General features: G+C 41.9%; 2 protein-coding genes across 7 annotated transcripts in view; one reads left to right on the top strand and one right to left on the bottom strand.

Annotated features, from left to right (window-relative positions):
- psmc5 (proteasome 26S subunit, ATPase 5) overlaps window positions 1-4581 on the top strand; it is a 34846-nt gene extending 30265 nt beyond the window's left edge. For all 5 annotated transcript variants that reach the window (XM_078223894.1, XM_078223897.1, XM_078223898.1 and 2 more), the window contains 5 exons: window positions 190-380; window positions 983-1081; window positions 1772-1882; window positions 2512-2598; window positions 4417-4581. In XM_078223894.1, coding sequence (XP_078080020.1) covers window positions 190-380; window positions 983-1081; window positions 1772-1882; window positions 2512-2598; window positions 4417-4470 — 542 coding nt within the window. In that variant the 3' untranslated portion in view covers window positions 4471-4581. The remainder of the gene's footprint in view (window positions 1-189; window positions 381-982; window positions 1082-1771; window positions 1883-2511; window positions 2599-4416) is intronic.
- A 7100-nt stretch (window positions 4582-11681) lies between these two features.
- smarcd2 (SWI/SNF related BAF chromatin remodeling complex subunit D2) overlaps window positions 11682-17337 on the bottom strand; it is a 63181-nt gene continuing 57525 nt past the window's right edge. For both annotated transcript variants that reach the window (XM_078223893.1, XM_078223892.1), the window contains one exon: window positions 11682-11923. In XM_078223893.1, the coding sequence (XP_078080019.1) occupies window positions 11870-11923 (54 nt within the window). In that variant the 3' untranslated portion in view covers window positions 11682-11869. The remainder of the gene's footprint in view (window positions 11924-17337) is intronic.

Raw genomic sequence — 17337 nt, 5'->3', positions numbered from 1 at the left:
AAACAACATCACTGAATAGTTGACAATTTTTATGTAACCAGTACAGGCCTAGCAAGCGGTAACCTGTGGGCCGTGTGTGTAGGTATGCATTTTTAATAAAGACTGGCCACCTACAGGTGTACAAGAGTTTGTAGTTCAGACCAATTATACTGAATCTGCCTTTTTGTAAAACTACCTTACTTTTTGTAGGTGCCCGTATGGTGCGTGAGCTGTTTGTGATGGCCAGAGAGCACGCTCCATCTATTATCTTCATGGATGAAATTGACTCGATTGGTTCTTCGCGATTGGAGGGTGGCTCTGGTGGTGACAGTGAAGTGCAGCGCACAATGTTGGAACTTCTCAACCAGCTTGATGGGTTTGAGGCCACTAAGAATATTAAGGTACAGTTTTTGTTGTATACACAAACTAACGATGTGCATTAAAACATGGTCGCTCAATTGCTGGAAGGGAAGGAAATCTGCCGTCCTTACCTGGTCTGGCCTACATGTGACTCCAGAGCCACAGCAATGTGGTTGACTCCCAACTGCCCTCCAAGGCAACTAGGAATGGGCAACAAATGCTGGCCCAGCCAGCGACGCCCATGTCCCATGAATGAATAAGAAAAAAGACGAGGAAGAGACTCTTTGAAACCTATTCATGTAGGCGAGCTTCTCTTTTCCCCACATCCCACTATTGCTGGGAAAAAATAATTAAATGTCAAGAATGTGTTCATTGGAGGCTGTCTTCTGTACATCAGGCCATGGCTGCTTATGTAGAGAAGTATGTCCCTTTGTACAGGCATTGGAGTTTGAGCTGCACTGGCATTTGTTTTGGCAATGGGAGAAACCGCTCTGATTGATTGAACAGAGAGTTAGAGGAATAAATATGTGGTTGCTGTGAGGCCAGGAAGAAATGAAAATAATCTGTGTGCGTCTCGAACAAAATTCTAAATTACGTTGGCTCTGTATACCACTGATTCCAGCTTTTCCCATGTTTGGCACAGGTAATTATGGCAACCAACAGAATTGACATCCTGGATCCTGCTTTGCTGCGACCAGGACGAATTGACAGGAAAATTGAATTCCCTCCTCCAAATGAAGAGGTGAGTTTGGAAATAAATCGTGCGAGTGTCCACACTGGTTTTTTTTTAACATGTTATTTCATGATGAAATCTAAATTTGCCTCGTATCATCCGCGTTTTAGTCAAAAAAAAACATTCTTTGGAAAGCTATCTGCTTTTTATGTTTGCCAATAATTCAACGTTTGTTTGTAGATGGAAATTCTGCATCTGTTTTGGCCCTGGTCTATTAATTAGTTGCAGATGATATCCTGGGTCTATACTCCTTTTCTGATTTGTGTTGAGACATTGACATTCATTTTGCTGTTCTCATCAAGGTAAAATAGTAAATTCCCTAGCCAGCTTTAGGAACCATCATTTATTAAAGGAACCATGTCCTATTTAAGAAAGTTTGGTGTAGTTTCTTTATTGCTTCAAACTATTTAATTAAATGGATGCTGCTCTTAAACATGATGTTTCAAAGCTGCAACAACATAAGTTATGAGTTGGCATTGGCACTTTGACACAGTGACTTGTGAAATCCGATGCGGCCAGTTACTAAAGTTGTTCTACTTAAAAGCCAAGTCTTCCCAGACTTGGCTTCGAGTGATGCAAATCCAATACAATAGACTGCTTCTCATAAAAGGCAAACCACTTCATCATCAACACATTTTCAATAGCATGCACAAGCCCGAACTGCTTTGCTTAGTGAGAATGTTGTTTTTGCTTCCTCAGGCTCGTCTTGACATTCTGAAGATTCATTCTCGCAAGATGAACTTAACACGTGGTATCAATCTGCGCAAGATTGCTGAGCTGATGCCAGGCGCATCAGGTGCAGAGGTTAAGGTGAGAGTGTGGTCCAGGCACAATTCTGCTGTATGCGTGATTGGAAATTGCACCACTGCCAAGGCCATGACGTTTTTTTTTTCTAAATCTGGCTGTGTCGATGAAATCTTGTGCACCACACACAATAAGAGTCTTTCCTAACATTTGGAGCTACTCCAACCAAGTAATAAAGCAGAAAGCTATTAGAAATTTAGATACTTGTATGAGCGTATTGAGCCAAATTATTCAAAACAATGGTGCCTCTTTGCTTAAAAAAGCCCCTTTTTAATTGTCACGTTCTTCACTAAGATTCATTTTATTGTGAAAAATTAATTGCCTTGTACAACTTGCTGCCCATTTGAAAAAGGGTCATCTGAACTCGAAATGTCAGCTCTTTTTCCTCACAGATGCTGCCAGACCTGCTGAGATTTTCCAGCATTTTCTGTTTTGGTTGCTGCCCATTTGTTAATTTGCCACATGGTACATCTGACTGGATGTTAGATATGTAACATATAGCTCTGTTGGAGCTATGCTATAGGTCATTAAACTTCCAACACAACATAGAGTACATACATCATATTGGCACTGGTGTGATTTATTGTCTGCAGTATTAGTTGGGTCAGGTTTTGAGATATGCTTTTATTCTGCAGGGAGTTTGCACAGAAGCTGGCATGTATGCCTTAAGAGAAAGAAGAGTTCATGTCACACAAGAAGACTTTGAAATGGCAGTGGCCAAGGTGAGATACTGTAAACATTGTACAAAACTTACCTGATAATCATTTTACTTCACCAAAAACAATATGTTGCAAATTATGTCCCATATGAAATCCATAAACTTTATCACAAAACTATTTAATTTGAAACTGCTCCATATGGCAGAGTACTCCGTGTACCAGAATCACTCCTTGTAATGAAATTTCTCCAAACATCTCCTCATTCAAGCAATGTTCTTCCTAATGTCTCTTAACTGTGCACACCCTGTTTCTTGCACTTCAAGGTCCTTTTAAGATTGCCATGCAATCTTGAACAAGGGCAGGCAGTGGCCTAGTGATATTATCGCCAGACTATTAATCCAGAAATTCAGCTAATTTTCTGGGAACCCTGGTTTCAAATCCTACTGTGGCGGATGGTGGAATTTAAATTCAATTTTAAAAAAAATCTGGAATTAATCTACTGGTAACGATGAAACCATTATCGATTGTCGAAAAAACCCATCTGGTTTACTAATGTCCTTTAGTGAAGGAAATCTGTCGTCCTTATCTGGTCTGGCCTACATGTGACTCCAGAGCCACAGCAATTGGTTCACTCTCGACTGCCCTCAGATAACTGGTGATGGGCAATAAATGCTGGCCAGCCAGCGACGCCCATGTCCCACAAATTAATATAAAAAATGCATGAATTGAATGCATCATCAAGGGGTGGCTGCTTGCTTTTAGCGATAGTTTCCTGTGTGAGGCATTTTCAAAAGCTGTGCGTTGTTGTATCCAAGTGACTCTTTTAAATAGAGAATCCCCTCACCAGTGACTCCGAACCAGAATAGTCCTACTATTCACTTTATCAAAACCTTAAATAATGTTTATGATGATTATTAGATCATCTTAACCTTCCCTGTTGAAAAATAATCCTAATATCTAATCCAACCTCATAATGACCATCATCCTGGTGAATCTATATTGCATGACTTTATATGTTTATCGTGGTACATCTGAAGCTGCTCTAGCCAAGGTCAAATCAGTGTTTCATGCAAGTTCTTTTTTGACTTATTTATTCTTGTGTTCTCATAACCCTATTTAGAAAATCTAAGAAGTTGGCCTTTTTATTTGGTTATATATTTGCCTGCATAATCAGGGAATTTGAACCCCTAGACTCTTTCATCCATATAATCGGGTATCTTTCCATTGCATATAGTTCCTCCTTTATCTCCCACTTTCCTACATTTAAATTGCAGCTTCTACTTGTCTGTTTTGCTGATATTCATTCCCTTGCGCTCTCTCTCTCTCACTCTCTCTCACACACACACTGATGGATATGAGTAAAAGTGGCTCCAGCACTACGCCTGCGATGCATGTTTTCAGCTCTTCAATCGGAGCAACAAACTCTTTATTTCCTGTCTTTCAAGAAAATTCCTCTCCATGTGTTGCACTTTTCGGGATTAAGAAGGGAGTGTTTTCTTCCTCTTCATTTTTCATTCTAATTTCTCCTGTACAAGTGTCAGGAACAAAAGCTGAGCAGGATGATTCTATGCCTGGTGCTCTGCTGAAATACATTATCTGACCTAATGGATAGGAGTGAGGAAGACTTTGATTAGTGACTAGTGGAAGACTTTCCCATGCCTTGGAGGCCGCTGCACGATTAATGAAACTGACCCGTGGCCACAGTTGTCATGTGTATTTTTTTTCCAATACTAAAGCAATTGTTCCAAGTCTGTTTTTAGAATACATTAGTATCTATAAGGATTAATTCAATCAAGGTTGCTTTGTTGGTCAATTAGTTAGGCTCTGCAGTTCATGATTATCAAACCCTGTTTACCAGCAAATCTTATTCTGTCATTGCAGGTTATGCAGAAGGACAGTGAAAAGAATATGAGCATCAAGAAGCTTTGGAAGTAAATGCATGCAGTGATGAGGTGGTTGTAAGCAGGCTTTTGGCAGATTTTAGTGTTTGAAAATATCTGATCATTGTAAACTTTCCTGTCTTTAATAAATGTTCATGAAACACGAGACTGTTATTAAGTGTGTTAATGGTGACTATGTGGTCATTGTGATTTCAAGAAGAAATTAGATATAGTTCTTGGGGCTAAAGGGATCAAGGGATATTGGGGGGAAGGCGGGATCAGGATATTGAATTTGATGATCAAAATGAATCACTGAGCAGGCTGGAAGTGCCAAATGGCTTACTCCTGCTTCTACAACGAGTTGCAGAGATCTTTCTTAGGTACTTGCCAGGAACTAGTGTATCTGGACTGGACCTGGAGGACAAATTTTAGAGGTTGTAGGCTTGAAGGAAGTTTAACAGATTTATCTGTTAAACGGTGGCACAGTGGTTAGTATTGCTGCCTCACAGTGCCAGGGACCCGGGTTTAATTCTGGCCTTGGATGACTCTCTGTGGAGTTTGCACGTTCTCCCCATGTCTGCGTAGGTTTCCTCTGGATGCTCTGATTTCCTCCCACAGTCCAAAGATGTGAGGGTTAGGTTGATTGGCCATGATAAATTGCCCCTTAGTGTCAGGGGGATTAGGAGGGTAAATATGTGGGGTTACGGGGATAGGACCTGAGTGGGATTGTTGTCGGTGCAGGCCCGATGGGCCAAATGGCCTCCTTCTGCAGTGTAGATTCTATGATTCTATCTTTTCTCTCCCACTTTCTAAAATCTGCTGGTTATTGTGATTTTTATAAAGCATTGAAAAAATATTTTTTCACCCATGAACCCTGACTTTTCTCAAAATGGTTTAGTCGGGCGAATGGCAATAAGAGTGTTCTGTCAGATGACCACTGAACTGCCAAAGCTGAATGGAACAGTAAGGCTCTGGATACTTTGCATCCAATATTATTCATTGTTGCAATTTTTAAAAATGCAAGTTAAAATAGTTTTTGTGAAGCAGACTTTCTGCAGGAATTAGACATCTTCCATCATCCACGGAGGTTAAGGGGTGACCTGATAGAGGTTTACAAGCTTGAGTGGCATGGACAGAGTGGATAGTCAGATGTTCTTTCATAGGGTAGAAAAGTCAAGTACTAGGGGACATGGGTTTAAGGTGCGTGGGGAAAAGTTTAGAGGAGATGTGTAAGGCAGGCTTTTTACACGGGGTGGTGAATATCTGGAACGCCCTGCCCGGGGAGGTGGTGGGAGCAGGTATGACAGCGGCATTTAAGGGGCAACTGGATGAATACGTGAATAGGATGGGAATGGAAGGGATACGGACTCCGTAAGTGCATACGGTTTTAGTTCAGGCAGGCATCATGATCGGCGCAGGCTTGGAGGGCCGAAGGGCCTGTTCCTGTGCTGTGCAGTTCTTTATTATAAGAAACACTAGGATTGTCGCTCGTTGGCGTAGGAGAATCTCTGCAGAAATTACTACTATCTGTTTCATCCAATTCTGCTCCACCCCCTCCAAAAATAGCAGTTTTGAAATAAATACAGCAGAGATCAGCTTTGTTTTGGTTTATTTTCAATGCAAAAACCTCTACAGGGGGACTTGCACATGATTGTATACTGGCTCTGGTACAAATGTGGTCCCAAATGGAAGAGAACCAAATTACAATGTATATAAGAAATAAGCATTTCTGTACCTGTCGAGCAATGCCTATACAATGGATCTGATACTTTTCATGCTGCAACTTCATTCTGATGCGTTCCTATAAACCAGCAACATTCTGTATTTTTCTTATGTTCGCTTCCCGTTAAGTGCTTCGGAGTTCCCACGCATCCTTCAATGGAGTGCAACCCGTCAACTGGTAATACAGTATTTGGTGCTTTACTGAAACTGCTGCATAATATAATTGTAAAATTGGAACCTGGCAGCCTTGGTCACAGGGAACCATGAGCCCTTGGAATAGAAGATGGCTAAACCGCCCCTTGTTACAAAGCTGTGCAATTTTCAAAACAGTATCAAAATGAACTAAACGTATGCAGCATAAAATGCAACCCTTGAACACCATTTCACTTACTTAAAAACCGAGTCCAGTACCTAACTAATACAGGTGTTCTCTATAAATATCCACATGGTACCTTGGTCCTGCACACCATTGCATTTAATATAAAAGCATCAGAACATCTTAAAAATCTGTAAATATAAACGTGTAAAAGCGTCACTTAATAGTTGTTACGCAATCGGTTGCATGCTATGTACAACAGGAAGAATTTCTCTCATGTCATTTTCCAATCAGACATATTCTTATATTTTTAGTTTTGAGTGTCCAGAGCACATAGCTTGAATCCCAGTATCTCCAAAGGCAATTGCATTTTAATTTCAACTCTTAATACTGGGAAACGAGCCACATACTGTTTGCCTTATTGCTTATGGCCTATTGGTTCACCTCATCCATCTATCATGTTGCCTAATTATTCAGCCTGGGAATTACTACACTGTCGTACAGTACCTAATTACTAAAATGCCATAATGCTAGTAGGTTTATAATGCATTTACAAAATTGGACAACGTATGCTTGCTTCACTGTCTGCAAATATTTAAATTGAGTTAAATCCTGAACTAGTGCACTCAAAAGTCAACCTGAATACGATGAAGAGTCTATGCTTTTAACTGCACCGCAGTGTGCTTCCTACTCCGTAAGTTTGAAAAAAAGGCCTAGTCTGGTAGTCATAAAGCCTATTAAGTCAATACCTAGAGTCTCATTTACTTTCAAGGGTGATTTGAGCAAAAGGGCCTATTTGACTTGTTTTTCAACAATGGTCCTGCAGTGGCCCAATTCCAGTTTAAGATGACATCTGCGAACCTGAATGGGTTTATGCAACTTGGAATCTGTGCCCAGATTCTCCAGTTCAGTGCAGTACAGTACAGACTAGTTTTCTTGCTTTAAGTGTGCATATTACAACAGTGTGTGTCGGGGAAGTGGGGAGGTTTCATCTACTGACATCCTCAGTAGTGGAAAAGTTAATTGTCTTTGGTAATGCCAAACTGCTTTACCTCTTGTGTAATACAAACTCACATGAGCCTGGCAGGATCACAAAGGCAGGATTATTGGATTTCTGGAACCCAGTGTACAGCTCAGTGGAAGACTGAACAAATTTCAGTGTCTAATTCTGTATTTTCATTATCACGGACGCTTGGTGATAAGGCAGCTTGATTATTTTAACCTAATTAACATGCAACTTTATAGAATTTTTCATTTCCTGTACTGGAATGGTGTTCGTAAAATTAATTTCAATTTCCCATTTGGTCCTTGTTTGGTTGTACTTTGCTGTAGCTGAATGTGTATACATCGGATGAGAGAAGGTTTAGAGTTGGGCAGGATGGACAGGGTAGTCGGTGAGTGACAACACTGTCTGTCTTGGCTGGTATAAAAATGATCATTTGAGTTGCCACTGGCTAAGGAAACCAAACCGCAGGTTGCTATCAGAACAGCAATCAGCAGGGGAGGGAAATGTTAAATTAGAAAAAAGATCCCATTACATAGTGTGATAAGCTGGACCATGATTGAATTGTACTGACTGCTTCTGATACGACTACATCAGTAGCTTATTAACTAATACAAGCAAACAGCATTATTCGGATCGTGTACAACACGCGTATTTCCTGAGATGCCTATAATGCACCACAAACTGCAAATCCTACATCCGACAAATGAAATGCCTCGTGATACACATTTACATTTAGTGGCATTTAACAAAAATGCGAACCTAAGTTGCATTAAAAGCCCGATGACCAATTTAAACTAGATTAGCCAGAATCCTGGTTGGACTGTATAATTTTATCATCGGTTTGCCAGTCAGGAAATTGTCCTTTCAGAGATGATGTATGACCTGGGATTGGCGAGGTACGATTATGCATTTTAATGACTTTGCGCTGATCATTGAAGGTACACTATTTTAAATAAGAGACATTCTGTCCTGGTGCAAATACTTTGATACCTTTATCGCCCAGCCACCTAACTAATCACAATCTCACACAAGCAATTTCTCGGCATTTCAAAATCCATTCTAAACTATTTCACACTCGCACAGCAGTCATTTATTGTAAACCATTAAAGCTAAAGCTTTGCAAACTCCGTAACTCAGATTTAACATTTAAATTTGCACTCAGCAGTTTTAATTAAAAATAATGCAACTTCTACCTGAAATATTCAACAGTCCTTTAAAAACTTTTATTTTCCTGAACTTTGAAAATGATTTTCGTTTTATATATATATTTTAAAAAAGCGATTGTACAAGGCTATAGGAAAGCAACTTCTTTCTCTAAATATATGTGAGGAAATCAATTATTAATAAAATCTCCAACTTTTTAAAAACTCCACCAAGATGGAATTGGAGCCCACCTGTATTTCTCGTACTGAAAGAGAAAATGCTGGAAAACCTCAGCCGGTCTGGCAACATCAGTCCGAAAGACGTGCTGGTTAGGTTGACTGGCCATGCTAAATTGACCATTAGTGACAGGGGATTAGCAGGGGTTACGGGGATAGGGTGGGATTGTTGATGGTGCAGGCTCGATGGGCCGGATGGCCTCCTCCTGCACCGTAGGGATTTTATGATCTGTAAGCAGAGAAAAGAGCTGACATTGAGTCCAGCTGACCCTTTCTCAAAGCTTTGACAAAAGGTCTCGAAACCTCAGCTCTTTTCTCTCCCTGCAGATGCTGCCAGACCTGCTGAGATTTTCCAGCATTTTCTCTTTTGGTTTCAGAGTCCAGCATCTGCAGTAATTTGCTTTTATCCAGTATTTCTATTACAATCCTCTAATTATTTGCTCAGATCCAGCTCTTTGTGCAGATTTGCATTAATTTGTTTCAGAGCACAGATTTTTGGAAAGGGTTTTGTTACTATAGTAAATGTCCCCATTATTGTGCATTAATGCTTTGGCTAGTGTATTTTAATTGTGTTATCTACCATATGGCTCTAGATCTGACTGACTTTGATGATTATTCAGAACCATAAAACAGGACATGAATTTGAAATTGAGTTGCAGTCCTAAAATCGAGTTAAATGTTTATTACAATTGGGTTGCTATAGAGCTTGCACTCCCAGTGACACTTTGACAGCATCTACTTTACCCTCCCAGCCTGTTTCAAGTTTAAGTTTACACTGGTGGTGAGCAGTCTTATAAAGAAACATTGGTATTTCATTGGTTCAACTTTAAAAGAAAAACTGAATCCCAATAAAAAAATATTGGTTTGAGCGAATTAAGCACTTCTGAGGATATAGACTGAGTGCAACTGCAGTTTTTATTTCTAAGATTCTATGTGTGTTTTGGGAGAGATCTGTGCTTGTTTGCTTGAACAAATGAGATTCTCCTCTCAGCAGTTGTCTTCAAGATTGCCGAGTGACTTGTCAGAAACATAGCCCGTTTATCTTTATGGGATTACCTGATGTTGTATTTTCCATTTGAGGCCTAATCTGTCCTCCATCTGGACTTCCCAAAATGGTCCACCACGCAACCAAGAGTTCATTTTGATTCCCACAATATGCACAAACAGGAAAGTGACTAAAAACAACTTCCTTTTCCACGTCAGCTATCCGAGCAATCTCTAGTACCGGTCCCCTCTTTGGGTTGGACGCAATGGCACAAGTTTAGATTTTTACATGCAATGTGAATGTTTTAAACACAAAGAAATATCGTCGTAAGAATCAGTCCACAGGATATTGCTAAAGAAAAGGCAGACCTTTATACTGACTTCTAGACACTATAATGTGCTTTCCTGAAAGTGATGTAATCTGGAGCGACACTGCAAGGGGACAAACTGGGTAATGTCCATCTATCACTAATCTGATCAGGGCAGTGCTCCATGTGATGGAATACATGTTGGTACAGATTGAAGTAATTCTTCAAGCAGTGCACTAGTTGGCTCCTTGATTTCTAGCTGTGATATTCAGTTCCAATTCCAGTTTAATGATCTATCTTTTGAAAGGCTGAACTAATTAAAATTGGAGAACAGGAGAGAATTTGGGTTTTGCAAAGGGTTACCCAGGCTGTGACATTGCATGACCAAGATCAAATGCTCCCATACCAACCAGAAGATAGAAAAAATATTTCATCCACACTTAGCTGCAGTCTTTCACAGCAAGGTCAAACTTTGCGAGACTTTTGATGGGCAGATACATTGTAATGTGGGCTTGACACAGAGGTTGTTTCCCCAGGCTTGGGAATTCAGAACAAGGGGGCACAGTTCCAGGATAAGGGGCTGATTATTTAGGATTGAGACTAAACAAAATGTATTCACTCTATCCCATGTCTGCGTGGGTTTCCTCCGGGTGCTCCAGTTTCCTCCCGCACTCCAAAGATGTGTGGGTTAGGTTGACTGGCCATGCTAAATTGCCCCTTAGTGTCAGGAGGATTAGCAGGGTAAATATGTAAGGTTATGTACCTGGGTAGGAATGTTGTCAGTGCAGGCTCGATGGCCGAATGGTCTCCCTCTGCACTGTGGGGATTCTATACCTGAGGGTAGGGTTGTGTATTCACCAGCACTGAATATATTTAAGGCTGAGATAGACAGATTTTTGGTCTATTAGGGAATCAAGGGATATGGGGAGAGGGCAGGAAAGTGGAGTCGAAGCCCAAGATCGGCCATGATCATATTGAATGGCAGAGTTGGTTCGACAGTCCGTATAGTCTACTTCTGCTTTTCGTTCTTCTCACGTGGCCTCAAAATTACAACGTTCCTATTAATTTATAAACGCAAAACATGTTCAAACGCCATGAGTGCAATCAGCAAGTTCTGGGCCTAACTTGTTTTTTAAGTGCTTACATGAATAAAAATGGCTTTTGTTCCTGTGAGACTGCAGCTATCAGGGATAATATTTTATAAGTGGCAGCCTTCACTGGCCTGGGAGGTCACTATGATCCTTAAAGGGAGTGACGAATTAGTGAAGTTTGGATGCTATCAGGCTATTCGTGGGCTTCTGATAAGTCACTCAGTTGTGCAATCTTTTCAACACAACAAAAAGTGCATATCTAATGGCAGATTTGGGCCTTGCCAGAGGCCTTTCAATCAAATTAAGTTGCTGGAGTTAATAAATTACCAAAGGTTGGGGTTGAGCAATGGCTTTTAAAAGATTATCTGTCGAGACTGTATCTCTCTCCGCCTCTACTGCAGCAGGAGGGGGCGGGGATGTTACCGATAGATTGTCAAATTTTTATATTGTGTTTTTTTTTAAGTTGAGACTTCTATATATATATATATATTTAAAAAAACCATATTGCTAGCACGTCCCCAGCAAAGAATGATCTCCCTGCTTGTGATCTATAATCCAACCAGGTGTGGTTCTCTGACATCGAAGGCGCAGTGCAAGTAAGGTGAGTGTCGAGTTCCAGTTCTTTGGAAGGGAGGCACAATTGTTGTCTTAGGTGATGCGGATTCCCAGTACTTGCTCCAGTTCTTGTCTGCGTTGCTGAACCTGTGTGGAAGAACCAGAGGTTTCTTCAATCTTTCATTACTGTGGGCGTGGTTTTTATATTGCCCGGCGACATACATTTTGCTTCAGAGCATTGATAATAGAATTGCCATTGTCTTCATCCCATCGGCTGTCGAATCAATGCTCTGCAACTGTTGGGGGCTGCGTAAGAGAACATTTACGGGGATGGCGCGGCGGCACAGTGGTTAGCACTGCTGCTTCACAGTGCCAGGGACCCGGGTTCGATTCCCGGCTTGGGTCACTGTCTGTGTGGAGTTTGCACGTTCTCCCCGTGTCTGCGTGGGTTTCCTCCGGGTGCTCCCGTTTCCTCCCACATTCTGAAAGACCTGCTGGTTGGGTGCATTGACCCGAACAGGCATCGAAGTGTGGCAACTAGGGGAATTTCACAGTAATTTCATAGCAGTGTTAATGTAAACCTGACGTGACTAATAAATAAACTTTAACTTTATCTACATTGTCTAAATCTCCCCCCTCACTTTTGGCTCTTAAAATAACACTTCTGGTGAAAACCGGGGGGGGGGGGGGGGGGGAGAGCATATCAACATTTTATAGGGGTGATTTTGAGGATTTTTCATTTGTCTGGACTGTACATCACTTCTTGCTCGAGTTCAGGGTACCTCGGCTGTTCCCAGACTTCCTTTAACCTTCTGCCCACGTGTGAGCAGGAGGATAGGTAACGGCATAGTGGCACAGTGGTTAGCACTGCTGCCTCACAGCTCCAGGGACCTGGGTTCGATTCCCGGCTCAGGTCACTGTCTGTGTGGAGTTTGCACGTTCTCCCCGTGTCTGCGTGGGTTTCCTCCGGGTGCTCCGGTTTCCTCCCACAGTCTAAAGATGTGCGGGTTAGGTGCATTGACCGTGCTAAATTGGCCCTTAGTGTCCAGGGATGTGTAGGTTAGAAGGAATAGCGGGGCAAATATGTGGGGTTATGGGGATAGGGCCTGGGTGGGATTGTGGTCGGTGCAGACTCTATAGGCCGAATGGCCTCCTTCTGCATTGTAGGGATTCTAAAGAGCCCGGGTTTTCCACTTTGCCTTTTCATGCTGAAGTGTCTGAGATCAGGATTGTGCAGTGGGAGAAGAGACTATTAAAACGGATGGTATTGTCCTCTTATAATGTCACTCGTATCCACAAGAAAGCCTTGCTTGAGAAAATAAATATTTTGGTAAATTTAACCATCCCCAGATGGTTAAAGCATCAAATCACAATGCGGTACATTGGTGAATGACTAGGTTTTTACAGCAACCTGGCAGTTTTCTTTGTAATTTTCTGGTGAGAGCAAAAACCAGGGAGCAGGCCACTCTGGATTTGGTATTGTGTAATGAGGGGGGATTAATTGATGACCGCATAGTTAAGGATCCTCTAGGAGTAATGACCATAGTATGATAGAATTCAAAATTCCGTTTGGGGGTGAGAAAGTGGAGTCCCACATTAGTGTCCTGGAATTAAACAAAGCAAATTACATAGGCATGAGGACAGATTTAGCCCAAGTAGAGTGGGCAGGAAGGCTTAAAGGTAGGACAGCGGATGAGCAGTAGCAGTTGTTTAAAGAGATACTCAAGTCCTCACAACCACAATATATCCTAGTGAGGAAGAAAGATGGTAAGAGGGGTAAAAAAAACATCCATGGTTCAACAAGGAGGTCAAGGACAATATAAAGACAAAAACTAAGGTACACCATATTGCAAAGGCCAGTGGCAGGCTGGAAGATTGGGAAACTTTCAAACATAAACAAAGGGATACTAAAAAAGTAACAAAAAGCTAAGGTAAATTACGAAAGAAAACTAGCGCAAAATATCAAGAAGGATAGCAAAAGCTGCTATAGGTATATAAAAGGAAAGAGAGTCGTTAGGGTGAACGTTGGTCTCTTGGAAGATGAAACCGGAGAGTTAATAGTGGGGAATGACAGAGATGCTAAATCAATACTTTGCTTCAGTTTTCACAGTGGACAACACTGGTACCATTCCTATAGGGACGGGCAAGTCAGAGGTAATAGAAAGGGTAAAACTTAGAACAAGCAACATCAATAGGGAAAAGGTACTCAGCAAACTATTGGGATTGAGGGCAGATAAGTCCCCAGGGCCTGATGGCCTACATCCTAGGGTATTAAAGGAAGTGGCGGCGGAGATAGTGGATCCATTGGTTATAATATTCCAAAATTCCCAGGAAAGGTTCCAGTGGATTGGAAAAATGCTAATGTAACGCCCTCATTCAAAAAGGGAGGGAGGCAAAATATGGGAAATTAGAGACCAGTTTAACATTTGTTGTTGGGAAAGTGTTCGAATCAATTATCAAGGAAGCAATATCAGGACATTTGGAAAGTCAAACCACTATCCATCAGAGTCAGTGTGGTTTTATGAAGGGCAAATCATGTTTGACTAACTTGCTAGAGTTCTTTGAGGATGTAACAAGCAAAGTGGATATTGGGGATCCTGTAGATGTAGTATATCTGGACTTCCGGAAGGCGTTTGATAAGGTGCCGCACAAAAGGTTAATTCACAAGGTTAGATCACATGGAATTAGGGGTAATTTATGATCTTGGATAGGTGACTGGCTGATGGACAGAAGACAGAGAGTCGGGATAAATGGTTTTTTTCCGGATGGCAAGTAGTAACTAGTGGGGGTCCCACAGGGTTCGGTCCTTGGGCCCCAGCTATTTACAATCTATATTAATGACTTGGATACAGGGATAGAAGGCTCTATAGCCAAATTTGCAGATGAAAAAAAATAGGCGGGACAGTAAGATGCAATGGATATCGATAGGTTAGGAGAGTGGGCCAAAATGTGGCAGATGGAGTTTAACGTGGATAAGCGTGAGGTCATGCATTTTGGTCAGAAAAATGGGAGGGCGACTTATTATCTAAATGGGGAGAGACTTCAGGGTGCTCTGGTGCAGAGGGATCTGGGTGTCCTCGTTCATGAGTCACAGAAAACTAGCATGCAGGTACAGCAGATAATAAAGAAAGCAAATAGAATAAATTTTGTTGCAACTATACAAGGTATTAGTGAGACCGCACCTGGATATTTTGTAAATAGTTTTGGTCCCCTTATTTGAGGAAAGATGCACTGGCATTGGACAGTTCAGAGGAGGTTCATTAGATTGATTCCAGAGATGAGGTGTTTGTTGTGTGAAGAGAGATTGAACAGTTTAGGCTGATACTCTCTGGAATTCAGAAGAATGAGGGGAGATCAAATTGAAGTATACAAGATGATAAAAGATATGGATAAAGTAGATGTAACAAATTTAAAACAGAGTTGAGGGGAAACTACATCTCCCAAAGGGTTGTGAATCTGTGGAATTCACTGCCCCAAAGTGCGGTGAATGCTGGGACAATGTGTAAATTTAAGGAGGAGTTAGATTTTTAATTGGTAATGGATTGAAGGATTATGGGGAGAAGGCAGGAAAATAGCGATGAGGAGCATATCAGCACAATTGAATGGGGAGCAGACTCGATGGGCTGAATGGCCTAATTCTGCTCCTATACCTTATGAGAATCATGATTAACCAGTTCACACAAGCAGAATTAGGATTTGGTGCTCACTCACATCCTGAGTTTATGAACAGAATTAACTGAGATTCCAACACACACACATATTTTGCTTCCCTTATTCCTGTTCGGCTCATGACAAATCATTAAAACTTTAAATGTTTATTCATTTGTGTCTAAATTGGGGGAAGGCTAACTATAGCCGGATTAGGCAGGAATTGGTGGATGTTGATTGGGAGAGGATGTTCGAGGGTAAGTCCGCGTCTGGCATGTGGGAGTCTTTTAAGGAACTATTGATAAGGCTGCAGGATAGGCATGTGCCTGTAAAAAGGAAAGATAGGAAAGGTAGGATTCGAGAGCCGTGGATAACCAGGGAAATTGAGGATCTGATTAAAATGAAAAGGGAGGCGTACGTTAAGTCCAGGCAACTGAAAACAGATGGAGCTCTGGAGGAATACAGAGAGAGTAGGAAAGAACTCAAACGGGGAGTTAAAAGGGCAAAAAGAGGTCATGAGATGTTCTTGGCAGGCAGGATTAAGGAGAATCCTAAGGCATTCTATTCATACGTTAGGAACAAAAGAGTTGTCGGAGAAAATCGGACCTCTCAGGGACAAAGGAGGGGAATTATACTTAGAACCCAAGGGAATAGGTGAGATCCTAAATGAATACTTTGCATTGGTATTCACGAAGGAGAGGGGCGTGTTAACCGGGAGTGTCTCGGAGGGAGGTGTTGACCCGTTAGAGAAAATCTCCATTACAAGAGAGGAAGTGTTAGGTTTTTTAGGGAACATTAAAACTGACAAAGCCCCAGGGCGTGATGGCATCTATCCTCGACTGCTCAGGGAGACGAGAGATGAAATTGCTGGGCCTCTGACGGAAATCTTTGTTGCTTCTTTGGACACGGGTGAGGTCCCTGAGGATTGGAGGATAGTGAATGTGGTCCCGTTGTTTAAGAAGGGTAGCAGGGATAACCCAGGAAATTATAGGCCGGTGAGCTTGACGTCCGTGGTAGGGAAGTTGTTGGAGAGGATTCTTAGAGACAGGATGTATGTGCATTTAGAACGGAACAATCTCATTAGTGACAGACAGCATGGTTTTGTCAGAGGGAGGTCGTTGGTACAAATTTGGTGGAGTTTTTTGAGGAAGTGACAAAAACGGTTGATGAAGGAAGGGCCGTGGATGTCGTCTGGATTTCAGTAAGGCATTTGACAAAGTCCCACATGGCAGGTTGGTTAAGAAGGTTAAGGCTCATGGGATACAAGGAGAAGTGGCTAGATGGGTGGAGAACTGGCTTGGCCATAGGAGACAGAGGGTAGTGGTTGAAGGGTCTTTTTCCGGCTGGAGGTCTGTGACCAGTGGTGTTCCGCAGGGCTCTGTACTGGGACCTCTGCTATTTGTGATATATATAAATGATTTGGAAGAAGGTGTAACTGGTGTAATCAGCAAGTTTGCGGATGACACGAAGATGGCTGGACTTGCGGATAGCGAAGAGCATTGTCGGGCAATACAGCAGGATATAGATAGGCTGGAAAATTGGGCGGAGAGGTGGCAGATGGAGTTTAATCCGGATAAATGCGAAGTGATGCATTTTGGAAGAAATAATGTAGGGAGGAGTTATACAATAAATGGCAGAGTCATCAGGAGTATAGAAACACAGAGGGACCTAGGTGTGCAAGTCCACAAATCCTTGAAGGTGGCAACACAGGTGGAGAAGGTGGTGAAGAAGGCATATGGTATGCTTGCCTTTATAGGACGGGGTATAGAGTATAAAAGCTGGAGTCTGATGATGCAGCTGTATAGAACGCTGGTTAGGCCACATTTGGAGTACTGCGTTCAGTTCTGGTCGCCGCACTACCAGAAGGACGTGGAGGCGTTAGAGAGAGTGCAGAGAAGGTTTACCAGGATGTT

This window comes from Mustelus asterias, chromosome 11 (assembly GCF_964213995.1).
Source record: "Mustelus asterias chromosome 11, sMusAst1.hap1.1, whole genome shotgun sequence".
Classification (NCBI taxonomy): Eukaryota; Metazoa; Chordata; class Chondrichthyes; order Carcharhiniformes; family Triakidae; genus Mustelus; species Mustelus asterias.
Note: the sequence above shows the minus strand (reverse complement) of the source record. Positions and strands in the feature narration are given on the sequence as shown.